Source organism: Primulina eburnea, unplaced genomic scaffold (genome assembly GCF_022965805.1).
Source record: "Primulina eburnea isolate SZY01 unplaced genomic scaffold, ASM2296580v1 ctg739_ERROPOS11973397, whole genome shotgun sequence".
NCBI classification, from domain to species: Eukaryota; Viridiplantae; Streptophyta; class Magnoliopsida; order Lamiales; family Gesneriaceae; genus Primulina; species Primulina eburnea.
Genome location: NW_027331510.1, coordinates 2164045 through 2181363, shown reverse-complemented (window position 1 = coordinate 2181363; position 17319 = coordinate 2164045). Strand labels below are relative to the sequence as shown.

General features: G+C 31.9%; 1 protein-coding gene across 3 annotated transcripts; it reads left to right on the top strand.

The window, feature by feature from the left end:
* Window positions 1-1580: 1580 nt before the first annotated feature.
* Window positions 1581-11334, top strand: LOC140821738 (DNA-directed RNA polymerase 2B, chloroplastic/mitochondrial-like). 3 transcript variants are annotated; one of them, XM_073182310.1, is made up of 19 exons: window positions 1583-2707; window positions 3684-3899; window positions 3981-4114; window positions 4201-4267; window positions 4524-4582; window positions 5323-5440; window positions 5528-5641; window positions 5795-5926; window positions 6013-6429; window positions 6842-6892; window positions 7268-7338; window positions 7992-8076; window positions 8209-8361; window positions 8639-8713; window positions 9331-9420; window positions 9512-9559; window positions 10162-10276; window positions 10362-10465; window positions 10913-11334. In XM_073182310.1, exons 1-19 carry the CDS (start codon window positions 1778-1780, stop codon window positions 11021-11023), a joined length of 3090 nt encoding a protein of 1029 aa, XP_073038411.1. In that variant the 5' UTR covers window positions 1583-1777; the 3' UTR covers window positions 11024-11334. The 3 variants fall into 3 exon arrangements, 2 of the variants coding, with proteins under 2 accessions (XP_073038411.1, XP_073038410.1); XM_073182309.1 differs by having other exon boundaries at window positions 4198-4267; XR_012115838.1 differs by lacking the exon at window positions 10913-11334 and having other exon boundaries at window positions 1581-2707; window positions 4198-4267; window positions 9320-9420.
* The last annotated feature ends 5985 nt before the right edge of the window (window positions 11335-17319 follow it).

The following is a 17319-nucleotide window of genomic DNA, read 5'->3' as shown; positions in this document are numbered from 1 at the left end:
TGTTAGTAGGGTGAGTGACATGACAATAGATTCTTATGATATATCATATTAAATGACAGAGTATAGTAGCCCGACCAATATCCATGTAGCATAATATAGTAGTGGGATGAGTGATATGACAATATATTTTTATGATATCATATTAAATGGCAAAGTATAAGAGCCTTTTGTTAACATCAATTAAAGTGGTTTCTCGCACCAGCTTACTCTGGACATATTATAAATTTGTCAACCAGTTATTTCAACAAGGAGTCCAACCCAAACACAATCTTCTTCTTGGCATGCACCTTCCTCTGGGTTTATAAAAATCAATGTTGACACGATTGTGGTGCAAGAATCTCCACGAGTGGGTATTGGGGTGGTAGCAAGGGATGAACATGGAATAGTGTTAGTGGTTCAGACTATGTGCTTAGAAGATATCTTCTTAGTTCATGTTACGGAATGAATGAATGATGGTGAATTTTAAGTATCAATGTAATCAAATCATATTAGATTATGATACCGACAATATCATAAACTTCATAAATCTCATACTTCAATATGTCAATAATGAATTTATAGTATCTTCTCTATGTCTAATTGGATGGAGACTGTTTAAACTTTCAAGCTCAGCATTGCAAGCGCAGCTGCGCAGCCAATTGGACTTGGCGGTTCTACACTATTTGATGATTGTTGTCCTTTGTTTATTAGCAAACATATAGCCCATGACTTTCTTGGTTGTTAATAAAATATTTGGTGTTCTCCTCAAAAAAAAAAAAAAAAAAAAAAAAACATGATACTCTAGTCATATAAATCGTATGAATCCGTCTAACAAATATGAATTGTGAGAACTATTCTTTTAGTTTATATTACTACTAAGTATCAATTTGTTGTATTTTGAAGATAACTGTCACATAATTCTACAAGAACCGTATTTCAACCAAATACAACTTCAGTATTTTAAGTTTTGAAGATAAAATTATCTTCAACGAATCATGATAAAGGGAAAAAATAAAAGGAAGTGAAAGTTCATATGATTATAAATATTGAAAGTTGGAGTATATTTATTGTAAAAAAAGAAAAGAAAATTGGAGTATATACTTTTAGGAATAGTGACAAATACCTTGTCGGCATAACTACCAAAAAAAAATCCTACTATATATAAATATTACATTTATCTCCTTTGAAATTTGTGAAAGTAACAAATTAATTCAATAATTTAAAAGAATTACAAAAACCCGCATTAAATTTATATTTATCTTACATTTATAGCTTTAGATTCGTATTGATCTTAAATTTTTAGGTAAGAAAAATGCAAAGCTTGGAGGGTTTACGTAATATTAGAATTTATTTTTCACAAATCTAAAGTGAAATATCAAATATATTTAATATTTAAATATATTTAAGTTTTTTAGTTATTATGACAATGAATGTAATTAACTTTTTTTATAAAATGAAAAAAGGAAATGTGGTTGCAAAATGGGCAACGGTTTTAGTAATTGGACCGAAGTGAGAATTAATTAAATCCTTTTTGTGGGCAATTGCAGTCCGTGAGTCCATTCCCGATCTGGAGCCCAAATTAAATTGGGGCAGTAGGCCCAAATCGCCAGTGGTCGGCTACCCGGACACCGGAGTTTGTCTCCCTCGAGGTTTTTCTGTCTCAGGAGGGTTTATGGAAATGAAAATTCATTCACAGAGAGGAAGATATTTTTCAAAGAATTTAGCTGTCAAATTCTGTTCTCAGGAGTTTTGTCGTTTCGAAGCCACCTATTCGATCATTGCGAGTTGAATCAATTTGATGAACACCTGTAAAACCCCTTCAGCCTTCACCATTACTCATTCAGGTATCCAATTTAACAAGTCAGAAGTTTTCATCATAAAGACCCCAAGGAACCCCACAGTTATGTGGAAAAATATAGCCGAAAGATTGATTAGTTCGAATTCAAGAACCTCCTCACTCACTCGAACTTTGAGCTATCTGAGATTCTCCAACAGTTCTAATGTTTCACAATTCGAGTTTAAACCCCTGTTTGAGCTTGATTCTTACTCCAACATGTGTTTACCTGGATGTGGTAGTAGGAAAATTAAAGATTTCTCCAGTCGGAACGAGTACTTGGCTGGACTGTTACGGCATGTTGGAAGAGAACATGGGAACTATGAAGGTTCTCGTCGCAGAAGTTATGCTACTGTGGCGGAGGCTGTGGAGGTGTCCCACACCGATTTAGAAGAGGATAGTATTCCTAATGTTTGTGCGGCTGATGAGCTTCAAGAACTTCTGAATGAAGTAAGAAAAGAGGAGAGAAGAAAGTATTCAATGCAGTGGAGACGTCAGAGGTATGTTAAAGGGATGGGAAAGGGGAAGTATAAAGCTCTGAAGAGGAGGCAAGTGAAGATCGAGACCGAGGCTTGGGTACAGGCGGCTAAAGAGTACAAGGAGCTGTTGAATGATATGTGCGAGCAGAAATTGGCTCCCAATTTACCTTACATGAAGTCTTTGTTTTTAGGATGGTTCGAGCCCTTGCGTGACAAGATAGAGGAAGAGCAAGAGTTCATTAGGAGAGGTAAGAGTAAGGCGGGATATGCCCCATATTTTGATCAGTTGCCTGCGGATATGATGGCTGTTATTACAATGCATAAGCTAATGGGCTTGTTGATGACTGGGGGTGAGCATGGATGTGCGAGAGTGGTACAGGCAGCTTGCATTATAGGTGATGCAATTGAACAAGAGGTTTGTGAGCTGAGACATTTGGCTAACGGATTTCAATAATTGGCTTTGACGCTTGGATGTTGTAGACTTGTAGCTTTAAATAGACTGTCTGGTGAAGTTTCTTAATTACCAGCTAAAAGAAAAATAAAGGCATGCTCTTATTATAAGTTGTCGTTTGATTTGCATAGTTTGATTTGCATACATAGGTTTGATATATGTTCTGATCTAGTTCCCTTCATATTTTCTTCAGGTCCTTGGTCGATATTTATTTTTGAAGCATTCAATTGATATTTCAAATCACAATTATTTAGTTTCAGTTCTAGTTCTTTGAATTCCCATAATGTATTTATACATGTGCATTCTTGACCTTGGTTGTTCTTGTGTTCAATGAACCTATCAAGATGAGCATCATCCTTTTTATGCTTGTTCATCTCATCTATATTTGAATTCTCTCCATAATCCATTAACTGTTTCTGTAATAAACTCGATCGAAATCATGTCCTTATAGGTTATCTTACAGTTTGGTAAAGCATATTGCAGTGTATGTTATTTAGTTAGTGTTTGCAAAAGCTTATTTTAAGTGTTTCTCAGTTTCTACACATAATTTCCAAACATTTAATTGACTAGAAATTTGAAAGCACTTAAAATAAGCTATTGCAAACGCTACCTTAAAGATGTAACTTGTGACTTCTAGACCATAAAACTAGATGTTGTAAGAATTTATCATAACCAACGCCCATAGTCCATGCTTTACAGTGTGACACATGGCTATGATTCTTTTTTTTGAAAAATATCGTAATGGTTTATTCACGTTCGCTTTATTGACTGCATGAAATCACTTTCTAACTTGCAGTTGTCAATGCATGTCCTAGTGGGCAGAGCGTCTAAACTTGTGCTCTCTTAATTTTACTCAATTATCCCTGGCTCTTTTTTCCCTGAATTATAATGAGGGCTGTCTGTGCTAGTGCTTATTTTTAACAATCTCATCATGGATCAGGTGAGAATACACAGATTTCTGGAGAGCAGAAAGAAGAAAAAGGTTCAGAATGATATAGAGAATGAAGGAGATGGATCTAATGACAATCCCCAAGAACAAGAAAATATGAGGAAGAAGGTGACTAATTTGATTAAAAAGCAAAAGCTGCGAGCAGTGAGACAGTTAGTTAGTAGACAGCATGAGGGAAAGCCATGGGGGCAAGATGCTAAAGCCAAGGTCTGATATAACTTTGACGATCATTGCAGCAAGACATAGTTTTTAACGCATATATGTCAATTAAGTTTTTTTAGCTCTCAGGTTGGAAGTCGTCTCATTGAATTGATTCTGCAAACAGCCTATATTCAATCTCCAGCCGACCAGTTGGCCGATGGTCCACCTGATGTTCGACCTGCATTCATGCACACTTGTAGAACAGTAACAAAAGAAACAAAGTAAATTGATTCCCTGTTTGATGTGAGATCCTATTAATATACTTTTTCATTTCCTCAGCAGCTTTGAAAAAACCTCTTTTTAGCAGGACAGCCAGCAAAAGATATGGTGTCATCCAATGTGATCCACTTGTTCGGAAAGGGCTAGAGAGAACTGTAACTCCCCTTCTATTTATTTACTTCTTTGTAATTTTCGTACTGAATATAATCATTCTGAATAATTATGACACTGAAGGATGAATTAAGAAATTGGATTGATTAATTCTGTTAGTTCTTATGCATTTTATGGGCATGAAAGAAGCATACTCTTTTTGAAACACTTTAACTTTAATTTTTTTAGTTACCTTACACTTTTTAATTCCTTAACATCACGACTGCTTTTTAAACTTTATGAATTAACATTAAATTGCAGGCCAGGCACATGATCATCCCTTATATGCCAATGTTAGTGCATCCAATCAAGTGGACAGGGTATAACAATTTGATTTTCTTTTACCCTTTATCTGTGGTCTTGATTTTTTGTTGCAATCGAATTCTGATTGACCCTTCCAATAAGTGTGTTTTTGGAATTTTTCATTTGATCTATGGTTCATTCACCAAGGAACTCTAATCAGTTTTTTTTTGCAAAAGTATTATTTTGTTTTTAAATTTTTAATGCTGAAGGTTGTCTTATGGGTGAATGTGCTGCGTCTAGAAAGCAAATACTGGATCTGAACTGATGAATCTCACCATAAATTTTGTACTCTTATTGGATTCAGGCTGATTTATTTAACTTTTGGGTCAGGTCAAGTTAGGTTTGCCTGTCGTCCCCTGATCAAGAACTAGTCATACCCCTTAGAATGTAGTGTTATTCATTACTTGAATAATTCCGAGGTTCATACGTAGTGAACCAGATCCTTATCCATTCCATTGATGATATATTGTTGGTTGTAGGGTTGTGTGAAAATCTGTCTGGAAGATATCTTAAATGTATACAAAAGTTTTACTTTGCATCTTGCTCTGTTTTGTTTGAGATATCTATCTTCTTGCATGGGAAAGTTGTTGGTCAATCTTAAAAGCTTGGACACCCCAACTGTTGGCAGGTTTTGTGACTGGTTGGCTCCATAGAACCAATTTCCCAATTCGATCTTTGAATAATGTTGAATTTCTGGATTGAAGGGTGAACTGCTTTTTTAGTCAGTGTTCATGGCTATGGATGTTTTCTTTTGTAGGTATGACAATGGTGCGTATTTATACCTGCCTTCATATGTAATGCGCACGCATGGTGCACGACAACAACGCGAGGCCGTAAAGAGTACTCCTAGGGAACAACTAAAACTTGTCTTTGAGGTTTAGACTTGTTTATTATTCGTATCAATTTGGTAAAGTGTGACTGATATTCTTTGTGAAATTTGAATTTCCATTCTTCATTGCTAGGCACTGGATACCCTTGGAAGCACCAGATGGCGAGTGAATAAGAGAGTGCTTGATGTTGTCGATAGAATATGGGCTAGCGGAGGTCGTCTTGCTGGCTTAATTGACCGTGATGATGTATGTTAATCTTGCACTTTTGTTTTTAATTTATCTTCTCAATAACTAGACTGATGCAATCTATTTGATTGATTATGTTGAGCAGCCTTTTGCTTGTCAGGGTATTTCGCTCACTTGTAAAGTAACTGTTGCTAATTCTCCTTTTTCATGCAGGTCCCTCTGCCAGAGCAACCGGATACAGAAGATGAAAAAATTATTAAAAAATGGAAGTGGAAAGTTAAGGCTATCAAAAAAGAAAATGGTGAGAGGTATTCACAACGTTGTGATACAGAGCTTAAACTTGCTGTAAGATACAATTTCCCCTCACTCTAATCTTGTCTGCATTATTTGGATGAAAGAAATCAAACATAACTTCCTTGATATTGGATCAGGTTGCACGGAAAATGAAAGAGGAAGAAGGTTTCTTCTACCCTCACAACCTTGATTTTCGAGGCCGTGCATATCCCATGCACCCACACTTAAACCATCTAGGGTCAGATATTTGTAGGGGAATCCTCGAGTTCTCAGATGGGCGGCCCCTTGGAAAATCAGGCTTGCACTGGTTGAAGATACATTTGGCAAATTTATTTGCCAATGGTGTGGACAAGTTATCTCACGAGGGTCGAGTATCTTTTACTGAGAATCACTTGGATGATATATTTGATTCTGCTGACAGACCACTTGATGGAAGGCGATGGTGGTTGAATGCGGAAGATCCATTTCAGTGTTTGGCTGTATGTATCAATCTGGCTGAAGCTCTGAGAAATCCATTTCCAGAGACAACACTTTCACATATTCCAGTGCACCAGGTGTGTTTTATTCAACAGATTGTTTATTTTAAATCTTTAGTGAACTTATCTCTCTATACATTGATAGAATAAAAAAGTTGCTATAGTGGAAACTATGTGTCTTTTACGTATATTGATGGATTATAAACACATTTCGTTTCCCGATGTTGTGTAGATGCTCTTATGAATTTATTTTGTATGTTCCTATTGTAGTAAACTTCCCCCAGGACAAATATGAATTTATGTTTCAATAATTTTTGCCACCATTGTAATTTTTAGGGTGTGAAAAATACACTTCTGCTTATTTGATCGATGCATTTTAAAGAAGTATTTTCATTTTTTGGGAGGTTTTTTTATGATGGGGTTCATCAGATTTATTATATTAGTTTCGATCTTTCTATCATTTAATATTTCTTGGTGTGCAAATTTCTAGGATGGTTCCTGCAATGGCTTACAGCATTATGCTGCCCTTGGTAGAGATAAGGTAATTTTTGGTTTTTCGATTTTGTCATGGATTTTTTTGTTCTTCTCAAAACAATTGTGATGCTACTAAACCATATGTAATAGTATAAGCCCTGTGAAATAATGTGTTTTTATCTATTTGGGAAGTTGAGATTTAGTGCCTGAAAAGTGTCTCTAAAAATTCCATACAGTTTAGTTATTACAACAGCAGTGATACAAAACTCGCATAATGACTCATCCCTTGCATGACACTGGCAATTGTGACTTTTTATGTCGAAGCTTTCACTGGATCTTGCCCATCGTCTTCTGTTATTCTTGTTAATCCCGCAATATTTGGAGAACTTTTCTTATCACTCAGACCTGTATCATTATGACTCACTGAAATTACCAAAATCAGTTAGGAGCAGCTGCTGTTAATTTGGTTGCTGGAGAAAAACCTGCTGATGTTTACTCCGGAATAGCTGCCAGGTACCTCGATTTCCCAAACCATGTGATATGTACATGGGCAACATTTTTCTTTCCGAGGCTATAGCGATGGAGGTGGTTGTATTGCTGTCTAAGATCCACTAGCGTTGCTCCTACCACTTCGAATACATTACTAAAACATCTTTTGTTTTATTGAAGATTGTTATGTAGTATTTTGCATGATAAACTTCCAAAGTAAAACTTGGAGAAGATAGTAGCATGAAGTAACTAAATAAAAGCTTTTAAAGAATATTCAAGCATCGTGATTGAGTCAGAATTCCTTTCTCCCCACATATGACATCAAAAGTAACCATGTAGTTTTCATTTTTAAATTTGGAGGTGACAAAAGAGATATCAATAGTTTCTACGTTGAATGTAAGACACTGGAAACTAATGTCTCTGTTGATATCTGAACAGATTTACCACACATTTTTCCCAGGACTTGATTAGTTCTTTTGTTCAATATGGGTAAAGAGTTTTATACTCTACAGGAAACATTTTTCCATACTATCTTTTACTTTCAAGATAGTGTAATTTATTCTAGTTCACAGAATCAGGCTGATAAAAAATGTTATTTACATAGAGAAATTAAATCTCGAGGCACACATGTTCATTTTGAGATCAGTAGACAAATTCCTTGATTCTAACTTCAACAGGGTTCTTGATATAATGAAGAAAGATGCGCAGAAAGATCCTACAATATTCCCTGATTCATTGCGAGCAAGATTATTGATCAATCAGGTTAATACCATTCTTTCATGCTTAAGTTCTACTATCCTGATTTATCAAACTTGGCGCGATTGTAAGCAAAATTAATGTTAATAGCTTGGAATGGTTGTTGATAACTTTTGTTCTATGTCGAAAAATATCCAGGTTGATAGGAAGTTGGTTAAGCAGACAGTGATGACATCAGTGTATGGAGTTACTTATATTGGTGCTCGAGATCAAATAAAGAGAAGGTTAAAAGAGCGTGATGCCATTGAAGATGATGAAGAGCTCTTTGGTGCGGCTTGTTATGCAGCAAAAGTACACCATACTTCTCTCCTGCAACTTTTATTTATATACACAAGTACCTTCTGTTTGATAATTTTTTGTAAATTGTATTCGTTGTGAATTTATTTTTCACTACTTCATTAGTGCTTATTTGAAAACTTCTTATTCGATGATCTTCCAGCGACAGCGAGAGGTCGTAGTGCCTTGTTTATAAATCTTTATTCATGTCTTCTCCTCATTGTGTAGTTCATATTACACTTTTCTTTGTGAGCTTGAAAGTTTGAAACTTTTGTTTATTGGTACCTGATAGATTACCTTAACTGCATTGGAGCAAATGTTCGAAGCAGCTAGGAGCATCATGGGCTGGCTCGGAGATTGTGCGAAGGTGAGCACTTTAGTTTGCATGAGTAATATGCTTTATTTTTTGGCAATGTTACTGACAGGCACCACAGAAAATTTAGATAGGGTAACATAGCTTATGGTACTTAAAATTTGAGTGTAGGAATTATATTGTGGAATCATTCTCATCTTTAACCGCACTATATGCTACCAATAGGCATACAAATAGGAAGTTTGATAAATCTTGAAGTGGCTCCTTTCTTTCAGGGAAGTCCGCTCTTTTTTACTCCACATAAAGTAATTGAAACCCCGCCAACCTCAAGAACTGGTTGTATTACAAAATTACCAACACTTTTTTCCGGGGGGAGGGGGTTATATAAACTTTTTGCCTTTGGGTGAATACCCGGGCCTCGATGTTACTTATTTTCAGCTAGTCATAGCCGATTTACCCCATGTCCCCAAATTCCCACCATCAGATTTTCTGAGATTCACCTTTACTCCTGCATTATCGACCACCTATTTCATAAACTCATGGTAAATGACTTGCATTTTGATATTAAACAAAACATATTTCTTTTACATTTTACTGCGCTAGCATGTGTGCAATCGAACATTTTGCCTGTGGTTGAAATATTTCATTCATTAACTACAGACCTTTAACAGATTATTGGATCCGAGAACCAACCAGTTCAGTGGACAACTCCACTTGGACTACCAGTGGTTCAGCCCTACCGTAAAGCAGGAAGACATCTTGTAAGTTTCATTAAACTTGTGCCGACATATATTTACTATTTGTCAGCATTTTCAAGTGGTCAAACTGCCAATGATAAATTCTATATTGCAGATTAAAACTTCTCTTCAAGTTTTGACTCTGCAACGGGAGACAGAAAAGGTAACTTTTGAACCTCGCTATTTCTTTTTTTGTTTCTCTGATATCCGGCTGTGAATATTTTTTTCCCCAAGAGCACAAGCAAAACCTTCACTCTTTCTTTATTTTTCTGAAAGTCGTTTACTGGTTTAGTGATTATTTTTTATGCATGGTTAATGTCAATGACCATTCGCGTGTTTAAACTTTTTCTGGTTTAGTGATTATTTTTTATGTATGGTTAATGTCAATGACCATTCGCGTGTTTAAACTTTTTCCTGATTGTAGCACTAGATTAGGTCAGGCTCAACCCCACGCCTTTCATAAATTCTTTGGTTAAAGTATGTTGGTAAGTGTCCGATCTACCCCAGCCTTTGATGGCTATTTGAAAAAGAAATCTCAGAAAACTTGGAGCCAATGTTCTGAGATACAGTGCTCTTTTATACTTATTTTCATTTGGTCAACCAAATGTATTGCATATCAGAATCAACATTTTTAGATAGTTGGATTTGTTCGTTCCTGATTAATCATCATATCTAGTCTAGTATTGGTAGGCATGATCTTGGCCAGCCAGCTTCCTGAGCCCAATTTTTTTTTATATATAAAAATTTGATTACGTTGTTTTGCAGATAATGGTCAAGAGGCAGAGAACAGCTTTTCCCCCGAACTTTGTGCATTCCCTCGATGGTTCACATATGATGATGACTGCTATTGCCTGCAAGAACGCAGGCTTAAATTTTGCAGGTCTTTCTCAATTCCCACTTTCATCTGTTCTCAACATTCTAATGCCAATCCTCAATTTCAAATTGCCCCAATCTTCTAACTGTAGGTGTTCATGATTCGTACTGGACCCACGCATGTGATGTTGATGACATGAACCGAATACTAAGAGAGAAATTTGTTGAACTTTACGAAACTCCTATTCTTGAGAATGTAAGCATCTGAAACTCCTTTACTTTATGTTTACCAGTCACCTTAAGTGATCCTGTCAGCTACCCATATTATCTTTTTATGAGACTACGATTCCAATTATTCAACGGGGTAAAATATAAACATGATCATTAAACACCTGGAATAAGCTCGAGTTTTTAGGAAAATTTATTACTAATATGGTATAAGAACTCCTGTATTTCATTAAATTGGGTTGGAATATTTATCGCTTAGATGTTGTTGCTGTGTAATGTTTGATCAACTTTTACATGCCTGGACTATTAAATTTGAGCACATATTCTTTGGTATCCTGTTTCCATGTGGGGGCATCTTTAATGAATAAGAATTTGCACTTATGATTAGTTTGAACTTTTGGGAACAGTGATAGCTTACTTATAATTGTTAACATTTCTCCCTCAACATTTTCTTACTAAATTCAAAATTAAACAGTTGTTGTTGGGGTTTCAAACATCTTTTCCTTCGTTGTCTTTCCCTCCGTTGCCTGGTCGAGGGGATTTTGATCTCAGAGAAGTGTTGCAATCGCCATATTTCTTCAACTAAACTGGCAAAGCGTGCTGCCACAGTATCATTAATTTTAGGGAATGAGAATAAACGTGCTTAGCTTAGCCCTTTGCCATAAGGTCGATTAAGGGCCATGAAAATATGAGTCTACGAATATCTCCTCGAGCATTCTAAGTCAGTTCATTCTTCATCTTCAAAGCGTGGAGCTTTTTGTACAGTCAGCTGAAAAATTATTGTATCTATGATGATACTGATATACTAGTTTCAGGATAGCACAAGTTGTAATGTATACGAACTGTTTCGGGATACCTTTCCCTGGTCATATTTATAAAACATTGCAGTTGTATATATATATATACACGTGCGTTGCACGTGAACAACTAAATTGTTGGAAATATAAGTAAGAAAATTTTATAATATTTAAATGAATTAAAATATGGTTAATAGCATTTATCACATGAAACAAATTACCAAGCCACAAAATCAAAAATCATGACCATAAATGGTATATGAATCGGAGAAGTTATCTTATCCACATGACACACTTTTCAATATACGTCTTGGTTGATTTTGATAATTCAACAACTCTTTGTCGTATTTTGTTATAATATACATATAAACATTTTAGTATACTCAGCAAGTATATGATCATCTTTACTTCTTAGCCACCTCGAAATCTATCGAGATAATATTGGAAGAAATAAAGTGCAACCGGCTCAATGTCCCAATTTACCAAAAATGCACAAAATTGATCTATTGTGTCCACAAAGCTTTAAAATTGTTCTCATACCATTAAAAATAGAATGATAATTATACACAATTTTTTTTCATGTATTTTTTTTTCTGAATGAAGAATTTTTTCTTTTTTATTTATTCTTTGAGAAATATTGATATTTTACATGGCATCAATATTTTTCAAACCATAAAGTAGCAACATAATCACTATATAACCCTTAAAGGTTTACACATACAATTTTCCAATTTCTTCTTCATTGTGCTGCGTTGAAATTTAAATATGAATAATTATTGATCTTAATATTTTGCTTTAAATATGCCTTCAAATATATATGTATATGTTTCATGTCACTTAGTTAGACCTAATTTCAAATATCTAAAAAAATGTGTTTCAATTATATCATAAAGAAATGAGGACATAGTAATACGAAACATTGATATTTTTAACATGTTTTTTTATCCATTATGTTTGTCATAAATTTTTTGTTCAAAATTTGATTCATTTCTTAACTACATGTATGAAAAACTAATAAATTATATAATTCCCAAAAATCATATATTACCCTCTTCGTAGAACATAAAACCCAAAATATGTGGTTTTGATTGGTGTACTCTCATACATATTTTCGTATAAAAAACAAGACAAATAATAGAATTTCAGAAAAATCAATTGCCGCCAACAATACTAAACAAAATGAATTTAATAAATTCATGATACAAACAACCTCCATAAAAAAAATGATAACTCAAAGTTCAAAAATAATTTATTTAGTACAATAACAAAGAAATTGAAGTATATACGAGCAACAAAAATCATAAATCACTCTCAAATTAAATACTAACTCATATTATTCAAATATTTTATAAATATTTCCATATTTTTTTTTTCAAATAAAGAGAAGGCGCCTTGCCTTATTAACTTCATGGTTTCATAAATATTTTACTTTTTTAAAAAAACACACAAAGGAAAAAATGGTACCTCAAAATCATCATGAAAAATCCTTTAATAAAACCTTAAGAAATAAAAATATAATACGAAGTCACACAATTTTGTTAAATCAAAGAAAAATATTATACCGTTGACAAAATATATCTGGCGACGACAAAACATACGTTAACTTGTTATACAATTTAAATTTAGATTCATGGATAATCATTTAATTAGAACAAAATCGTTTGCCAAAAATATACTTGATATTATCTCTTAACAATTTATTCATGTTTGTCGTCCACCAGAGGACTCATAGATGCACCAATTTTTTTAGTCCACCTATTAATATCACGATAAATAATACTACAAAAATAATATAATCAAGCACATAAAAACTCAATTCAAATACCTTCATTCAATTTAAATAAAAAAATTTGAATAGAGAATATAATAATGTTGTAAAAAAATTTGAATACTGATTTATAGACAGAAGTCTGGAAATACATTTGTCCCAATAAATAAATTTTTTTTATCTCTTTATATTCTGAGATATAAGCTAAAAACGAAGAAACATTTCATAATTTTTAATATTTTCTAAGTCGCTTCGAACTAAGTAATCTAAGCAAACTAACATGCATTATGTCTTTAACAAAATATCTCAAGGAAAACTATATAAAAACAATAATTTTTGTGGGATATATGATTTTGTTTTATATTTTCTTTCGGTGAACAAACAAATTACATAATGAATGCAAACACAACATGATCAATACAAACGACATATAACACCAAAACACGTAATGCTATGTTAAAAAAACTTGTCTCATTGCAAGAACACAAAATAATCAAATGAATCATATTATTTATAGTAATATTTATTTAGCTGCATATATAAAAAAAAATTTGACTAAATAGCTTAAAAACAGTGTTTGGAATAACTTACATACAAACATTTCTCTCAATCATGTATCTCTATTGACACATAAAGAGTTTGAAAATATCTTTATTATAAATAGGAGAAAGAAGTTTTATATAACCTTAATATTTAATTTATTTTTATTCAATCCGACTCATCTCTCTTCGTCTGCCCATTATTACCTATCATCAATATGGTAGATATTTTTTATGAATTTGACGGAAATGTATAAATTTAGTAATTAAATTTAAATTTAAAATTAAATTAAAACAATAATTAGTTTGATTGAGTTAAGTACAATATAAATGATATTATTAAACTAACATACGAACATGACAAATCGTAAAACAAAAAATGGTAAAATGGTAAGGTTACAAATAAAAATCATATATTTAATAGATAATATATTTATTTAACATCATATATCGAAAATTGACTAAACGTTTAAATGTTTATATTGAAATCACTTACATACAAATATTTTCTCTCAATCACATAAGAGATCTCTATTGTAATGGGAAGAAGATGTTTTTATATGACGTTAATTGTTTTTAATTATTTTAAATTTTTCGATGTCACTCATCTCCATTCGTCTTTTTATTATTATTTTAATGTTCTTAATATTAATAATTTAGTAATGTATAATATTATGAGAGTGATTTTCTATTAATTTGATGTCATTGTATAAATTAAAGTAATTTAAATTAAAGTAAAAATAAAATAATAAATAGCTTGATTAAGTTAAGTGCTCTATTAATAATCCTATTAAACTAACATATTAAACTATTAGTAATATTAATTATGACAATAAACAAAATAGTAAAATAGTAAGTAAGTTTAAGTCACATATTTATAATAATAAAATAAAATAAAATAGATGTTAGTAATATTAGAATTTTTTTTAAAATGTATAATATTATGATAAATTTATAAGTAAAATCAAAATAATAATTATTTTGATTGAGTTAAGTACAATATTAATTATAATATTAAACTAACATGAAAAATGACTTAAAGAACCCCATGAACATGACAAAATATAAAACAAATGAAAGGGTAAAAAAGAAAACTCACATATGAAAGTTAAGTACACTATTAATTAACACATTAAACTAACATAAAAAATTACTTAAAGAACCAAATAACTATGACAAATTATAAAATAAATAAAAGGGATAAAAGGGTAAAAAGGTAAGCTCACAATTCAAACTCATATATTTATAATAGTAGTAGATATATATATATATATATATATATATATATATATATATATATATATATATATATATATATATATATATATATATATATATGTGTGTGTTGTTAATGTCGGTCTAGGTACCTTGTATGCCTTCCACCCTTTACTTTGGAATAGATATATGGTATATATAGAGAAGTATGTGTATCCTTTTTATAGACCTAGAAGAAGTCAATTTTTTTGTTGTCCATTTTTGCAATGCAGTGATTATCATTTACAGTGTATGCTTGTATACGGAAAGGCAAAAAAAAAAAAAATTAAATACTTTACATATAATGACATTTATTTCATACCATAAATGAGGATGTGTTTATATCCATTTTCAGTTTCTTAAGTTGTATATATTTTTCTTTTCAAAAAAAAAAAAAGTTGTATATATTTTTTATAAAAAAATCAAAGAAAAAATTCTAGGTAATTATTTAACCCTACTCAAGATGTATTGCGTACAATAGGTAAACAATGTGTTTTACCCTAAAAAAATAATTATTAAAGTTTTATAAAAATAAATATTTAAAAGTATTTAAATTTAATCATGAAGTGGGTTGGTTACAAACCCCCGGCCCCATAAATAAAAAATTAACAACTGGTTTTTAATTATTTAAATAAAAAAATTCAAATACTCGATAGTAAGAATAATAATAATAATTCATATAAAAGTATTAAAAATATTAAATAAAATGAGAACTTTTTTAAAATTAAAAAATTAACAACATAATAAATAACAAAATAAATAATGAAAAAAAATTGGTCATATTGAAATGACGCCACGACGGACTGAAACTGTTTGATTCGAATTCATTTTGAATAATTCAAAATTTAGTACTTTTTCTAAAAAATATTATTTATATCAAAATTTTTAAAATAATTTGATTGTTTTTGAATTACTTTTTTAAGTTTAACCGAGATTTTATTGATCCATAAATTTGATAATAATATTATTTATTTATTTTTAATTTTAGTTATAAATATTAAATTTGATAACATTATAAATATTATTATTTATTTGATAACATTATAAATATTATTATTAATATTTAGTTTATATGCTTTATTACCTTTTATAAATATTATTTGGTTTATTTATATAAAGAATATAAAAGCCAATTATATTTGTCAAAATATAGAACAAAAATTAAAATTTTATAAGAAGTCGTGGGGCATGGCCTTGAATCCCGGCCCTTGGAAATAAATACCGGGCCCCGAGGGGCTAGGAGCCGGTGTTTCAAAACTCCACTATATAACTAAATTTTTAAGTTTCTTTTTAAAATTTGTTAATTTTATGTACTATTAATAATAATAAAAATGTTTTCTGGAACACTTGTTCTGAACAATAACTCTGACTATTATGGTGCAACTACCATATGGATTCAACTCTTCATACTTTGTTCTTCTGTGTTGCAATCAAACATTTGTGGAAGAACACTTCCTTTGCTCCAATTCTAAGAGGTGTCAATCAATCTTGCATCTTGGAGATGTGTCTTCGGCTGAAAGCGCATTTACTTAAGTCAGATTTTGAGGATTTGGCACTTTACACATAGGCATTTTGACGAGAGAAGCAAAATTTTCTCCATAATGATAAGAAGAAATCGCTAGCAACGAACGTCTCTTGGAGTTTAGCGATACCACATGATTTCCGCAAAGCCCGTGCTAATGAGAAATTAACTGAAGTATTATCGAGGGAAAATCCAGAGAGGATATGGACGCGCCTAGCTCTTGTGCACTAAAGCTTAATGTGGATGCATCTGTGAATGAGGCGAGATAACAATTTAGAATCGGTGGTGTAGTACGAGATAACCAAGGCCGCTTGTTACTAGCATTTGGTAAACAGATCAATAAACTCCTCTAAGTTGCACACGAAGAACTGCTGGCAATCCGAGAAGGAATTCTCCTACTCTATGAAAAAATCTTTACTGAAATTCAAGTAGTATCTGATTCTCTATTGGCAGTGCAGACTGTCGCAAACAATCAGAATGATTTAGGTATATTGGACTTTGTGCAGATGGTATTAAAGAGCGTTGGATGAAGCCTGTGATTGACGAGTGTATTCATGTTTGTCACTCGTCGAATAAAGTTGTTTATAATACTTATTTTGCTTTGTATTCTCCTTCATCGTTTGTTTGGGTGAACGATGATTTTTCTTTTTGGTTGGTTAAATTTGTTAGATGATTTTAATTAATAAATTTATAAGTTTTATTTTTTTAAAAAACTTTGATTATTATAAAATAATGTTTTAAATAAATAACCGTTTTAATTTTGTTATGGATTAAATAAAACTTGGCAACAAAGAAAATTATTCTTAATATCTCATTTCATATATAGTACTGAATTTTAAATTTTAATTTTTTTTAAATAAATTAAAGAAAAATATGACGCTAAGAAAAAACCGAATCTTTGATCGCTGGATAAAAATTGGAGAATTAATTGAAGCCGAAGAAGGGAAGGAATTTGCAAGCTGTAATTGAAGAACAAGGCGCTGTAAATCTTCACTCCTAAGT

What these genes read in the sequence shown, in the direction of transcription:
- LOC140821738 (XM_073182309.1), top strand. Translation starts at nt 1,778, where the DNA reads ATGAACACCTGTAAAACCCCTTCAGCCTTCACCATTACTCATTCAGGT. An exon ending in GCTTAATTGACCGTGATGAT is followed by an intron (nt 5,642 to 5,794) that starts GTATGTTAATCT and finishes TTTTTCATGCAG; the next exon opens with GTCCCTCTGCCAGAGCAACC. An exon ending in ATACAGAGCTTAAACTTGCT is followed by an intron (nt 5,927 to 6,012) that starts GTAAGATACAAT and finishes ATATTGGATCAG; the next exon opens with GTTGCACGGAAAATGAAAGA.